This window comes from Phalacrocorax carbo, chromosome 12 (assembly GCF_963921805.1).
Source record: "Phalacrocorax carbo chromosome 12, bPhaCar2.1, whole genome shotgun sequence".
NCBI classification, from domain to species: Eukaryota; Metazoa; Chordata; class Aves; order Suliformes; family Phalacrocoracidae; genus Phalacrocorax; species Phalacrocorax carbo.
The window spans coordinates 3,201,815-3,217,500 of record NC_087524.1 but is presented as its reverse complement, the minus strand read 5'-3'; the positions used below and the strand labels follow the sequence as shown (position 1 = coordinate 3,217,500).

At 47.5% G+C, this 15,686-nt stretch overlaps 1 protein-coding gene across 1 annotated transcript in view; it reads left to right on the top strand.

Moving 5' to 3' along the window:
* The window catches only part of DRGX (dorsal root ganglia homeobox), a 17,345-nt gene extending 1,881 nt beyond the window's left edge, over positions 1–15,464 (top strand). Inside the window, exons 2-6 of the mRNA XM_064464491.1 lie at positions 675–772; positions 1,047–1,148; positions 3,747–3,919; positions 4,244–4,356; positions 15,202–15,464. Of these exons, the coding sequence (XP_064320561.1) occupies positions 675–772; positions 1,047–1,148; positions 3,747–3,919; positions 4,244–4,356; positions 15,202–15,464 (749 nt within the window). The remainder of the gene's footprint in view (positions 1–674; positions 773–1,046; positions 1,149–3,746; positions 3,920–4,243; positions 4,357–15,201) is intronic.
* Positions 15,465–15,686: the final 222 nt, after the last annotated feature.

The following is a 15,686-nucleotide window of genomic DNA, read 5'->3' as shown; positions in this document are numbered from 1 at the left end:
AGAAAGGGAGTGAAGCAGTTGAGCAGGGACACAGTGATGTGTAACTGGGGGAGCCGCGAAGGCCGGGCTCTGCTCCAGGGACGGTGCTTTGCATCCCGGCGGATTGCCTGCCCTCTCCCGGCCTCCGGCCAGGGCCAAACCCCGGTGCCCCCATCTCCCTCTCGGGCCCCTCGAAACCCGCCGTCGGGGACGGGCAGGGGCTCCCTCCTCCAGCCCCACCGCCGGGTCCCGGCGGTTCAGCCCCGGCCGAGCCCCCACCAGCGCTCCCGGGGGCTGGGCGAAGCCCCGGGCCCTTGCTCGCCGCTCGCCTCCGGGGATGAAACGGCCCAAGAACGACCGTTTCCCAGGGCGGGGTGCCCCTCACCCGCGGCGGGGTGAGCTCGGGCCGGCAGGACCCCCCAGATGCCGGCAGGACCCCCCCAAGCCCGGGCGGCCCCGCTGTGCCTCCGAGGCCGCCCGAGCTGCTCGGGGCTCCGCGCCCCGCGGAGGTGATGGGGCTGCACTTCCCCCGCAACCCCCGGCTCATCCCGCTCCCGCAGGGCTCCGAGCCCCCGGCGCTGCCGGGGATGCCCCGGCTCCCCCGACCGTTCCCCCCTCCCCGGGGCGCGGCGGGAGCTGCGGCTCCGCGCCCCGCGGCCACTAACGCGCCCCCCCGCCGCCCCCCGCTCCCGCAGGCGCGGCCCCCTTCGGAGGTCACTCGGCCGGCGACTTCGACGACGGGTTCCTGCGAAGGAAGCAGCGCCGCAACCGCACCACCTTCACCCTCCAGCAGGTACGAGCCCGCTCCCCTGCCCCCGGCCTGCCCCCCCCCGCCTGCCCTTTGCGCGCTCCCCCCGCTCCCTGCCCCCTGCACCCCCTGCGCCGCCCGGCTCCCAGCTCCGCAGCCCGCGCCCCCGGGCGGCCCCGCTTCCCCCATCCCTCGCAGAAGCCGCCCAGACAGACGGCAGCCGGACAGACGGTCCCCCCTCGACGGCAGCTCCCGGCCCGTTCCCGCTCCAAGCGCTGCCCGGCCCCTGACAGCTGTTCCCTCTCCTCCCTCCCACCAGCTCGAGGCACTGGAAGCCGTTTTTGCTCAAACCCACTACCCCGATGTGTTCACTAGGGAAGAGCTGGCTATGAAAATCAACCTCACGGAAGCCAGGGTGCAGGTAAATATTCCGGGGAATTGCATAACTCTCGGGCATTCAAACTGGCAAACTTTTATTATTTTTTTTTTTTTTGACATCACGACTGCAGAGTGCACATTTGGCCAAAGAACGCAAATGAAGACGATCTGTCATTTTCATGATGCACTTTAATAACATCAACATAATGTGGAATATTAGATTAGGTTGATTAATCGGTCATTCATAATTAACTAGTGATAATGTTCTACACTAATTTGTCCGCGTCTCCAAGGTACTAAATTACATCAATGCACATCCATTTCCTTGCTTTTGGAGGGGGTGTGTGTGGAGAAAAGAGCTGAGACGTGATTCTCCAAAGCAACTATGACCACTGTCGAGCAACGGGGTTAGTCAGCTGCAGGGAGCCCGGCTGCCAGGAAGAAACCTTCCGCACCTCTTCAACTTTCCTCCCTTTCCCCTTCTTTCTCGACACTTAATTCAGACAGCGGAAGAGCCTGCAGAGCGATTCCCACGCCTTTAATATGATCCAATAAACAGCGTTGGCCACCATCGCTCTCTTTCCACCCCCACTCTTTTCCACCACTTCCTTTCATCCTTCCCTTCTCCCCGCTTTTTTTCCCCCCTTTTTTTTCCCCCCCAGGTGTTTGTTTTTCCACATCCAGCGATGAACTTTGCGCGTGCACAAGCTCTGCTAAGAACAGCCGTCCTGCAGTTGTCAGAGATGGATCCCTATAACTCTGCAGGCATCCGCCACGGAGTTGCAAGCCATTTTTTGAACGCGATTATGTATTCATTTTATTTATGGGGCTTTTCTGCACGCTGTTTTTGTATTTTTTTTTTTTTTATTTAGGTGCTCGGGGTTAAGACTATGCAAAGATCTAATTGTAGGAAATATAATAGCTTGCCTTTTGTTCCCTAGGGTCATGTTAGTATCTCTTAAAACCCAATGGCTGAAGAGAGATAATGGAATTCACCGCAGTAAATTGGGGATTGTAAACAAATTATTTCTCCTATAATCAGATTATGCGATCCTGATTATTAAATCTGAACATGAATCATTGGTCATATGCGGGCAAATTAAACTGATTATTATTTGGAAATGAAAATCTCCTTTTGCCACTGCATTGTAGGTACTGGCTTAAAAAAAAAAAAATGCCATTTTGGCTATTGGTGCCTAAAGACTGAACTGCAAATTGAGATAAATGGCACAATTATTGAGCATTCAGAAGTGGAAGATCATAACTTCTTCCTGAAAGGTGCAAGGGTGAGATAGGGGTGGTGACAATTAGATTGCTGAGGACTGGTGTTCAGCCTTGTTGTTGGCTATTATGCAAACAGACAATAGATGCAAGCATTTGTTTAGCCTGCTTTCATGCAGGGACATGGGGAAACACAGAGGATGGGAGATATGTTTACATTTATACCCCTTGCTCATTCAAATATGATTAATGTGCTATAAAGCAGAGTCTTAATCGAAGATGATGTTGTCAAACAATAACTAAATAGGGAAATAAACGACTTCATCATGCTCTTTCCTCAGAAGCAGGCGAACTGTCAGTGCAAAGTCATTAAAATATGATAATGAAAAATAGCTCAATTAAATGTTGTTATAGCTGTGACCTTCATTCAATTAAGACGCAAGAAAGTGTCTGCATTTTGCTTTGCATTTAACTGCTCTAAATTTAGAATACAGATAAAATCATTATTCAACGCTTGCTGATACATGCAATTAAAAGGCAGCTAACTAAAATGGAGTTGCAGGAGGAGAATAATAATAATAACAATCTTGCCTGTACTTGAAATCATGTATTAAAATGTGGATTACCTGACCTCAAGAAAGGCTTGGCATTTTCCACCTCAAATCCTTATTTGAGGTGCTTTCAGAGCACCAGCTCCATGGTAAATGGAAAATAAAGTGGACTAAAAATTGGGAGATAAAATCAAGAACGTGAATATTTGTGTTGCGCTACAGGAAAGAAATAAGTTTTTGAAACTGGTGTGCGTTAAACTGCAGCGTGAGCTTTCAGAATTAGTGTCTACCACCTTTCGAGTCCTCTCAGTGCAGACTGGACAAATATGTCAGAGGAATAACAGAAAACATCAGTCCTCTCCAGGAGATGGGCTGGATAAAATGGCCTAATACACGCCTTCTCATTTCTGACCTCTCTGAGTCTAACAGCAGCTCATTTAAAGACTTACACGTGGTTTCACCAGAATGCTCAGATACCCATTTAGGTCCATCCCTATACAAATGGCCTTTAGATGTGTTAAAACACAGAAATCGGGGAGAATTAAAAGTGTTCATAAAGGCAAGTACACATTTAAATGTTTTGCTAACTGGCACAGTAACGTCAAAACTAATTATTTTTTTTAAAATTTTATTTTTAACACACCTTTTGAATGTCTTTAGACATTCCTGCCTTGTTTTCCAGACACAGAAATATTCCACATGCAAATGTAATCCTAAGGCTCAACTAGAATAACAATGGGGACACAAAATAAGAGGAGGTTTTAGCCACACTTCTAAATGCGGGATTTCACTAGAGAAACAAGTTACAGGTTCCTTGCTTCACATTTGGCTAAACACGGTATTGAGGCTGGATTGCTCGCCTGCTCCAGGTGTGGTTCCAAAACCGAAGAGCTAAGTGGAGGAAAACAGAGCGGGGTACTTCTGACCAAGAGGGCTCTAAGGAGACGATGGCTGAGGTGGCACCTCCTGCGAGGAATTTAAATTCCCCTTCTCCAGCAGATCAAACCAGGAATAAAAAAGAGAGTCTGGAGATCCAGCAGAGGTAAGCGTAACACGTGTTATCAGCTGCCTTTCCTTGGGCCAAGGGTGCATCATACGTATGTACATACATACAGACTTGCCTGCTGCTAAACCTTGACCTACACAGCACCATCTTCAGGCACGGCTCCAATCATCAGGAGATGAGCTGTGTCTCTTGCAACTCACTGCTCCCCATGGAGATGTTGAGAAGCTGTTGGCTCTGGGAGGCTAGCGCTGTCCCGGCTTGGTCCCGCCTGAGACACCAACGTGTTTGTGTGCATGCACGTACGCCGTCTTTGGTATCAGCTAGTTCTGGTTTTGTAAGTTGTTTTCTCTTCTCCGTCAGCCTGAGTCGAGCCGTGGGGCCTACAGGACCTTTCTTCCCTTCCTGCCTGCCAGGGACTCTTCTCAACACAGCCACCTACGCACAAGCTTTATCCCATGTCGCCTCTCTAAAAGGTAAGTGACTTTGTTTCAGTTCAGGGCCGAGCTCAAAGAGCAGCTCTTTCGAGCTAAGCAGCATGCTCCCGCCTGGGCCAGCGGAGAAGCCTTGGGGAGATGATGGATCCTTCCTTCTGTTATGACTGGCAGCGGTACGGGAGTGAGTCTCCTGTTGTAAATTGTAGCATCATTTGTGGTGAAGCTCCTTTGTTTTACTCAGACAGTTAGTTCTAGCGAGGTCAGGGTTTGTCTAAAGGAGCAAGGCAGGTGGGGTTCGCTGCTTTAGAGTTTTCTTTGCTATGCGTTTTTTTTTTTTTTTAAGAGTCAAATTTGTACTAATAAATTAGTTATACGCATCCTTTTGCATTATACATTACCTGGCACCGTTACTGATGCCTCATCCGCTCTTTGCGTGCGGCTTCCTTTGCAGTACATCTCTGCACAATGCCAGCCCTTTCTCTTCTTGAACAGTAGGTCCCCTCTGAGGACTTGAATAAAATCCGTGCATGGGGACAGGGGAGGATACAAAGCAATTCCTTTAAGCCAGTAAATACCTGGGACCCAGGCTTCAGGAAGGGTGCCTCCAGTCTCCATACCCTTTTCAGTTCCCAAAAAGCAGCAGTAGGCATCTTTTAAAAATAAATCACCGGCTGATCCATTAGCTGTTCCTAGTCTAACAATTTATAAGACTAAGGGTGTAAGCAGGATGAATTCAATGTATAGATCTGTAGGATGCAAAGCCTCAGAGCACTGCCAAGCACAAAGTGGCACACGCATTTACTCTATGCCCCGATGTGGTGCGATAATTTGTGAGGAAAGTTTCCCAGTTTAAGACCCTCCACTACGAAGACAAATGTCCTCTAATACCTCTTGCTATGTTCTCTGGCGAACCTCGTGCTCTTTGTATTTTCCAGTTAAATCAGCATTGCCGAGGTATATTCCTGAAGCAAATGCTTGGAACCGCTGCGTTCTGCATTGGCGCGTCCCGCCCCCGTTCCCCCTTCCCTCCTGTCTTTCCAAAAAAGCTGAAGCCAGACACACCATACAGCTATTTGGATAGGCGTGGGACCTGTGATTTTGAATTGAGAAGAGCCATACGGGTGTCACCTCAGCCCTAAAGGATGAGTGTCAGCCTAAACCCTGTGAGCGGGCAGCGGCTGTTGGATGGCACGAGTCCTCTCTGCCCTCTGGCTGCGAGGGCTTAGGGCAGAGGCTGTTGGCTTCTTCCACTGGGCAGGAACAGCCTCCTTGGAGGAGCTACAGGTGACATTCTTCAGGCAAAAAGACTGTTCATTGATAGGTGTAGCCCTGGGCAGGTTGGAAGGTGTGAGATGTGGTTGTGTTCAGTCAATAATTTTGGATGGAAGTAAGGGGTGGGGATTTTTTCTTACAATATACATTTAAGCATTTCCAAAACTAAATGCATCAACACGTTGTTCTCACTTTTTTTCATGTTGAAATCTAGCTAAACTTTAAGAAAAATAGCCCCAATAAACAAATACCAAGAAAAATGAAGTAAAAATGAATTAAAAAAAATTGTCATGAGGGTTTTTTTTTTTTAGTTTTATTTATTTGGAAGACTTCTAGATATTCTTTTCTGTTATTTTACAGCTCAGCCACTAAATTGAGAAATTAATAATTTGCTCCTTTTTGCTTGACAGCAGTTTTACACCCTAGGGGCAGGCAAAATCCTATTCCTGACTCTCTTGAAGAGATACCTATTAGTCAGTCAGTTGCCCAGGCTAAGAGGCAGTGTCCGTGAAATATTTGTCCCAATGTAAACATACATTTTTTATAATTTGTATAGGGACAGTCAGTTATCAGGTGCATGCATGTTCTCTTGACGAATGTTGTCAGCTACACGTGCAGTTCATTGCTGAGATGCCTGGTTTGTATTTCCTGCCTGGCACTAGAAATCTCCAGATATGTGCAAGGGGACTGGGATCCTGTGGTATATTTTGATTTTAAGAAATCCAGTTGCAGATCTGTATATCTGCTTATCCACCTACCTGGCGCTTTGTGGAGCTGCCTATACCTGTCAGCATATCGTTATCCTTGCAAGGAGCTGGTAGACCGAGCTGCTCCGTTGAGGGGAGATCTTTTGCTTCTGCAGCTAGGTCTCAGTAATGTCAAATTCCAGCTTTGAGATTAAGGGGGAAGAACTTCTTGTTCTATAAGGTGGCAAATTTTATGTATACAAGCAGAGAATAATTGTAGCATCTTTCTTGTGGGGTTTATATATGGAGTATTGTCTCCTCTTTCCTTGGCTCATCTCCACAAGTTCCTCTTTCCCTGTTTCTCCAAGAGCAATTCACTGGGGCTGGGGTAGGGGCTCTGCACAGCAGCCCTCGAGCTTCAGCCCCGTTAATTGGCAGTGACGAACAGGACGATCTCTAGAGGTACTGAGTGGACCAAAAGCATCACAGGCCCGATTCGCATTTTGTTTTTCTTTGGTATGGAAACACCAGGTGAATGATGGTTCACCTCCACCAATGTGTTTGAGAGCGCAGCCAAGCTCAAATGTCAGTCTGGAAGAAGAGATAATGGTTATGGGAAGGAAGGAAAGGCCAGGGAGAGACACAGTGTTCACAGAACCTTTATATGACCTTCTTTGTCTTGTTCAGTTCAGTTTGTTTGACTCTCCCTTCTCATTTCCCTCTTTAAGCTGGGAGCTGATTCCATACACTTCAGGCCTGTCAAAGGATAGCCAGCCCTACGTTTAGGTGGGCATTAGTCTCTGTCCTTATGTGTCTTAATGAAGCGACCTAAGCCTTGCTCTTGAGAATCTAGTCATATTTTGCAGCAGAAATGCCTGCAGGACTCTGCCACAGTGACGCTGAGGGCATAGGACTTTAAGCCACACAAAATCCCATCAAACTCAGCACAGGGCATAAAATTCTGAGCTATTTGGTTTTTGGATTGCTTGGATAAGGAGAAATTCAGCAAGCAGTAAAGTTTTCCAAGACTTTGCAAGTTTTATTGAAGAGTGAAACAATCAAAAGCTCTTTCTGGTATCTCTCTTGTGCTGACCATGGCTTGAAACTACCAGGAATTCTTTGTGCTTTTGAAAGCAAAATAGTTGCTCCAGAATCAAAGCACCGTTTCACTACCAATGGACGCGTGACCCCACTTTCTTCTTTGCAAATGTCAATTTAAATGGAGGTCTTCTGTGTCGAACCCATAAATAGATATGTATTCCCACCACTGGGAGAATAATCCTGGCCAGCAAAGGGAATCGTATTCTTCAGTAAGGCTGTAAAAAATGCCTGTGGATAAATGGGCACTCTCAGCACATCAGATACTACCGGGAGGTCTGGATTGTTTTCTTATTCTTTTGAGGAGAAAAGAGGTGCTTTGCCGGGTTTGTGAGCCAACACTTCATCGGTGTCAGTGAGCAATAGTTGACTGATGCTTTAGAAAGAGGCAATTAAAATCAATACAGTGAATAACAAGTGATGATGGTGATGTAACTAATTAACAATTATTTTATGCTCTCAGGGACCATTGTCATTCTGCCACCTGAGAGTTCTCTGTAAAGAAACTAATACCTCTCTTTCTCCTCTGATTTTGATTGCTTGGCTCCAGACCCAGATATCCAAGGCTGCATAAAGCGTCTAGGGCACAGAGTTCCTGGTTCTAATTTGTAATATAACAATATAATAGATGATGAAGTTTAGTAGAGACAAGAAACCTCAGGACAGCGTAGCATGAGGCAGGGACCGAGCCTGCAACTTTGCGTTTGGAAAGATTGTGCAGTGCACTGTAGGCTTGCCTTCTGCTTTGCGTGGCTCTGAAACTCTTCACCAGGGAGCGCTCGTCTGAGCCCCGCGTGTGCCACTTCTAGGTAAATGGGGGATGTTGTTGGATGTGTTGGAGACTAGGTCTGCTCTGGTGAGTGAGAAGAAAGTCATTCTCCCTAAGCAGTATGCCCCATGAACCCTGTTGTCTCTGAAACTGAGATTTTTTTTTTTCCCCTCAAAGAGATGGTATTGCCACCATGGGATGTGCTGTGAAGAAAGCAGGCTGGCTATATAATAGCCGTCAGAACTGTAATTCAGAGCACAGACTGTTCCGGGGAAGAGTATATTGCCACTGGACAGTTTTTCTGTTTCTATCCAATACTCTCTATTCAGTAATACAAAAGACCTTTTCCTTCCCTTAGGTGAGTCCCTTTCATCTCTGAAGTTTAGCACATTGGAGGCTGTACTTAGTAGGAAGCATCTGTTAACTACCATATTACCCCACGATGTACTATTCTTTCAGGAAATGCAATTTCTCGTTTGAAAAATCAGCATAAGAACGTAATTTCTGTGGTATACAGGGCTTCCTACTTCAGGGTTTTAAGTTCTTCACCACTGGCTGTAGTCAGAAAGAAGGCTGGCTTGCATAGATGAAATTTCTGGTGTTTGTTACTCTCTGAAATTGTCCTAGTTTGACAACTATGCTACTTCATTGTGGTGACTTCGACATTTCCATGATCTTCCAAGATGAATCACTTACTGTAAACCATGCATCTGCAGTCCATTTAGTAGATTTAATTGCAGACCTCAAATATGAGGGGAAAATACTTGTTTTATTTATGGGCTGTATAACAATAGAGTCATCAGGAGAAGCTAGTCTTCTGTGCAGAGAGAGACCTCAAAGTACCTTCTTAATGGATGACAGCATGAATGCAATTCATTAATGTAGAAGATGTTATTAATGGGTGTAAACAAGAATCTCCGGTTTTTAGCGGAAGTGTTCTACCATTCTGGTGGCTGAGGCCAAGAGTGTGTCTGTTACATTTTGCTGAAATTTCCCCAGACCCCGTGATGAGTGCAGTGTATGAGGAGAGAAATAATTACACTTGCCAGGGAATTACTTTCATAATTCACCCACAGCTCTGCTCTGTGCAAGTTATTGCTCAGTTGGTTTTCACGGCACCTCCACACTACTGACAGAGAAGCAGGATTGCATTATGCACATCGAAGTGGAGATTCCAGGGCACCATTGATTAGGCTCTTTTATGGTTTGTTGCTGCTGTGGTTGCTGTTGTTCATATTAGGGAGGCTTAATTGCAGTGTCCAGGAAAAAAACCACAACAACTAGAAATGTCCATCCATTACATTTCAATTTCTATTATGGAGAGATCAAGAGAATTTGCTCAATTCCATTGGGCAATTCCCATTCCAAGGCTGAGAAAGAAGCATTCGAGGACCTGACTCACCCTTGAACTGGTGTTTGCTGAACTGAAGCACCACTGCTTACCATGGGATGGGGAATGGGAATCGAAACTCTTGCAGTCCTTCATTTTCTCTGTCATTCTTGATTAAGGACTTACAGACTTTTCTCATGTAATGCAGCAAATATGTCATGTGGGTTCTGTTTGGTATTTTTCCTAGTTTACCTACCACTGTGACTTTAAAGAATTTAAAACATTTCTTCAGTTTGCTGCAGATGCATGGGCCTTGAGCAAATTACTTTGATTCCTGTACCACAGGTCCCCGACTCTAACACCACCCTTCCTTGCAGATGGACTTTTTCTGTCTTTATCACAAATCACAGACTGGTGGGGGTTGGCAGGGACCTCTGGAGCTCACCCCGTCCCACCCCTGCTGGAGCAGGCACCCCCAGAGCAGGGGCACAGGGCCGCGTCCAGGCGGGGGGTGAATGTCTCCAGGGAAGGGACCCCACAGCCTCTCTGGGCAGCCTGTGCCCCTGCTCTGGCACCCGCACAGGGAAGGGGTTTGTCCTCATGTTCAGGGGGAACTTCCCGTGTTCCAGCTTGTGCCCGTGGCCCCTTGGGCTGGCGTTGGGCACCACTGAAAAGAGCCCAGCCCCATCGTCCTGACACCCACCCTTCAGGTATTTATAGGTATTTATGAAATCCCCCCTCAGCCTTCTCTTCTCCAGGCTGAACAAACCCAAGTCTCTCAGCCCTTCCTCACAAGAGAGATGTTTCAGTCCTCTGATCATTTTCGTAGCTCTCCGCTGGACTCTTTCCAGTAGTTCCCTGCCTTTCGTGAACTAGGGAGCCCAGAACCGGACACAGTGCTCCAGTTGTGGCTTCACTAGGGTGGAGTAGAAGGGAAGGATAACCTCCCTGGACCTGCTGGCCACACTCCTTTTAATGCACCCCAGGATACCGTTGGCCTTCTTGGCCACAAGGGCCCGGTGCTGGCTCATGGTCAGCCCCCATTAGGGACTGAGCTACTGAACATTAGGGATTCTGCAAATACTAGGAGCCCTAAGAGCCATGTGAAGGAAATGGGTGCTGCCTTGATCCTCTAGGACAAACACTGATCCAGTTAGTGGACCTTAGCTGGGCAGGGTTTCCTACTGACGCTCTTGGAGCAACACATGTCAGCAGGATTTCGGGTCAGATCACGTTTTTGCTGTGGAAGGGAAGAGCGGTAAATTGCTGCTGAGCTGACAGTATTCAAAGGACTGGTTCTGTTCTCCCAGCTCTTGTGGCCTTTGCTGCCAGCTTTCCTGTCCAAACAGGCAAGGTCCTGGCTTCTGAATTATTTTTTTTGGAACAGTACTAATGGCACAAAGAAAGGAGGATGAAATCCTCTGGTTCCAGTGTCAAGTTTTTTACATAAAAAGGCACCTGCTGGAGCAACTGAGCCAGATCATCAGCTCTTTGTTGTTTGCATTGGGCATATAGGGTTCACAAGCCAAGGAGATATGAAATTATAACTCTGCTGTCAGCTCTGAAGTGCTCTTCCAGCCTCTGGGCAGCACAGGGTGCCTTCCACTCTTAACCAGCTTAGGCACTAGAAGGAAGAACCATCTAGCACAACTTTAGTAGCCTTGAGGCTACCCTAAATTATACTGGGAGCATCTGGTGCCTCTCCATTTCAGGCTTTAAGTTCATGCCTTTCTTGTTCTTCCGAACATCCTGATTTAGAGCTCAAGAAGGTTTGGACAAAGCCGCTATTGTTTTTCCTGCTTGTGCCTCAGGCTTTAATAGATGCAGTGTTGGCATCATGTATGAAGAGCAAGAGGGAGCTCCCTTTCAGTCAGCTCTCACTGGTAAACAGTACTATGAACTTGAGGTTGTCGTTGACCCTCCAACCTTTGTGAAAGGGATTTCAGAGTTTATGAGGATTTAGAGCTCAGGCAAATCAATGTGACTACTATCAGAAGAAAACAATACTTAAATCAAACATAATATTTTATCTGAAAACTCAACAGCATGCATTGACAAGGGAGGATTTTAAACGTGAATTTTTCCTCACTTCCCTCCCTGTCAGGCTGCTGTTCAGCTGTCCACATCAAAGGCTGATATGCACAAATACTGAAAGAGGAAGGGAACTGGGGTTTTGCCTTTTCAAAAGGCTATCTATTAAATTCTTTAAACTGTTGAGTTGAAATATAAAATATATATTTTAAATACTTATGCATCAATATGGGCCCCGCTTCCACCCCTATCTTCTCAGCTGAAACTGAACCTTGGAACTGCACAAAGGGGTCTGCAACCAAAATTGTAGATCAAATAGCGTTACAATTGAAATGTGATGTTGGCAGAGACAAGACAGAACTAATTTAATTTTTCCTGTCAGTCTCTGTAGTAGATCAATTAAACTGCCAAGTGGATCAAATATTTCAGACTGTATTTATTACATTAAGTATTTATGTTCAAGCTGAGCATTTAAAGTATGATCTCATACAGGAATACAAGGAGGTTCAGATCAATTCAGCAGAATTTGCTGTAAGTTAATGGAAATCTAATTGTGTATTTTAATTTTGTGTACAGGAGGCAGTAAGTTCCTGAATGAAAGAAAATGGTACCCTGTCCATACTGTAGCAGCTTGATCCAAATCACATTAAAGTAATATCAGACTGTCATAGATGTTAGTGGAAGCCGGATCATGATCTAGGCCTAAAGGCTTAAGCCTCACTGACTTTGATGGGAGCCAGGTGCCTAAACTCCTCCGAGCATTCGAAATAAGTAGGAACGATTCCTTCATTCCCCACTGTGGGGATTAACTCAAGGTTACTGCAATAAGATGTAAAAAACCCATTGATGTCTGCTATATGTGGATGCCTCTTTCTTGGTGAAAGTCAGACCCCTGTCCGTCGTGGGCTGGCTGATGGGCAGGGGGAGACCTTGGGCTCGTGACGCTCCCATCGTTTGCCTTTGCTTTTGTGCCAGCCAAGTCCAATAGATTTCACTGGACTTACTACCCACAGACACAGGCAATTGTAAAGTAGATTCAACCTTCCTTTTACATTAAGAAGAAATAGATCTAAATCTTACTCTCCTGTACTCTAGCTGGACCCTGGAGCAAATGACACTTGTTACTTTAAATTTTTTTGGGGTGTGAGCCGTTGTTTGTAAGCGTTTCAACCTCAATGAAAATGAAAGGAATGGTTTATGGGTGAATTATTGCTAGAGACAGCCTAGTTTCCAGCACAGGTAACTCTGCACCCTCAGGTTGCAGAGCCACGGGGTAATATCAGGTCTAATTATTAAGCAAAGAGCTTAGATTCGTACTGAAGACTGATAAATATTTTATCCCTCTCTAACAATGGAATGAAAATTATTCTTAGGGGATGGAGCTGATTCCTGCTCTTTTGAAAAGGGGAAGACTCTTTTCCACTTGTCCCCGCCTCCTGCTAAGCAGACAGTGTCTGTGCTCAGTCCTGCGCTAGGAACCGCAGACGGGCCAGCCCTCCCCTCAGCCTGGGAGCTGAGCAGCCGCATTCGACAGCCTCACTCAGGTTGTGTTAGAAAGCAGCAGCGCAAAGACAGCTGATGCACAGGCAGGCCTCCGTGATCCCCCATTTCAGAGCTGAACCTTAAGGTAGTGGGGCTTAATAGTAGTGAAAAAACAAGACTTTTCTGTGGCTTCTGCAGTTAAAACCTGCTGCAAACCCTAGGGGCTCTAAAGTGCCGATCGTCCTCTTCTCCCTCTTGTTTAAACAGTAGCAGGCCAACACCCCTCAAGTGGCTGCAATTCAACAGGGCAAAAAAGGGCTTCATGAGTGTGGTTGGTGGTGGTAAAAACTGTAAGTTGTGTTACCGAGTGGATTTTGTTATAAATCCTCCTTCCGATGCGCTCAAAGCAGCCACAGAATTCAAGATTGTGCTTCTTTGTGCTAAAAGCAAAAAATGGAGGATTTTAGTCAGGCGCTGAAACTTGCTTGTGCAATTCATTTGAATGCCTGGACCCATGGAAATGTTGGTCTGCTGCTGCTGTGCTCCGTCAGAGGAGTATTACAAGAGAAAAGAAGACTTTCCAGTTACATTAATAACCTGTCCCTTGTAGGTGGTGTTTTTTTAAAATGCAAAGAGTGATTTTTCCTGAATGTTACCTGCAATATGCTAATCTCTGCTGTGGAGAAGCCCTGCTGACATCCTAAAAACAAACAAATGTCTGCCTTCATCCCTAGCAGATGGGTGCTGACCCGTTGCTACCAAGAGCAGAAGTGTAAAAGAAAGACTACCTGCTCCCTGCAGGTTATTAGTTCCATCACTTAGTCATGAGCCATTTAACTCAAATATTAACTGCAGAAATTAAAGCAAGTCCTTGGCTTTGAAAGATCAGGGGAAGACATTGCATTGTGTCAGGATGTGCGTGGCCGGGCTGTTTCTTATTGGGAGGTAGCGTATCAGCAAAGGACAGGCTTTCACTAGGGGTGTAGAAAAGGATGTGGAGTTTGTGTGGCCTCTGAGAACCCTGGAAAAATGGTGTAACTCAACATTTCTCACTGGAGAGCAAATTAAAGTAGTAGCTCAGCCATCCCACCCCGCCTCCCCTCCCTACTCCTCTGACACATTCTCCTTCATTCAAGAGATGCATCTAAACTAGGTACCAGGATGGCTTTTTGGATGGACTGCGTGTCCTGCCCAGTGATCAACCTACACTTCCAGGTGTCTTTGTTTGGGAACTGGCCCGAGTCCCAGTGTCATCAAAGATAAGCCAGAAGAAGAGCTCGTAGTGGTCCAGCTCAGGAAGGAAGCTGGTGGAGTGAGGACTGCCTCTGGCAGTGGGGTGCAGGGTAGCCTTTTGGTTTAAAGGGAGAGGAATACCCATTTCAACGTCTCTCCAGTGCTTTATTGCCTGCTTTGGACAGCACATGTGTTTCAGATGACAGGATAGAGATGGTCTAGCCCATCGCTCCTGATGGGACTCAGGTCATGTCAGCGCCAGCAGCAGCTTTAGGTGGCCTTGGCTCATTTCTGGAGGCCATTCTGTTCAAAGTGTCATCCTTAAGCAGCAGACATTGCGTGGGTGAAGGTAGAACAGACTCCTGCAGGTAGACATGACGCCAATAGTTGGCAGGGGCCTAGCCAAGGAAAAGCCTCTTTCATCTTATGGTGAGACAGGAGAAAGTCATTAGTCCCTGCATAATAACCAGAATATTTTCACCTTTCTCTCTGCAGTAGTCTTTCAGGTGCAGATAAGTGATGGCACTTACACACTCGGCCAACAAATGCAGCTGTCCAAATTGATCAGGCTTCAGTGTGCAGGTGGAGAGCAGGGGACACCTCCAGCATGGGGCTGGTGGTAGCCACAGAGCAGCAGCTTGGTGTGAGGGCGGGGGACAAGCTCAGCCTCGCTTATGGGGAAATCTCACATGTGATCTAAACGTCACTGCTTGCTTCTGAGTCCGCTTGCCTTGACTCTGCTTGTCACCCTGGATGACTCGCAGCGTAAGATCCTTCACAGTGAGCCTCAGCAGAACAGGATCTCTTTTCTAGCCCTGATCCATAGAACATCTATGTACCCACCAAAGGACAATAGGGGAGGGGGTTGTTGCCATTCAAGACCCCAACCCCATCCCTGCCCTGTCCAGATTGACCGTGGAGGGAGCAGACAGTCCCCGTGACCTTCCCCATCAGTGATGATGCCTTGTCTCGTTACTCCCCAGGGAGCCCGCTGTGCTCGTGCTGCGTTCCAGACCCCATGGGCCTCTCCTTCCTGCCCACCTACGGCTGCCAAAGCAACCGCACCGCCAGCGTGGCCGCGCTGCGCATGAAGGCCCGGGAGCACTCGGAGGCCGTGCTCCAGTCTGCCAACCTCCTGCCCGCCGCCAGCAGCAGCCCCACTCCTGCCAAACCCAGCCCCGAGGGCGGCCAGGACAAGCAGCCCTCTCAGGCCAAGGAGCACATGGAAGGAGAGAAGAGTGTATGAGGCCGGACTGGCACCGGCCCCTCGGCTCAGGGCAGGGACCACCGCTGAGGCTCTGCCGCGGGGTGAACCGCAGCGCGGCCGTGCCCCAGCAGGACGTCATGGGGCCACCAGGGACCCGGCAAATCTGAGCGGCCTCTTTGGCTGCCTTTCACGCACCCTTGCTTTTCTTGCGCCGCTGTAGGTTCGTTCCCCTGATTTATCAGCACTATCTGTGTTTGGAAA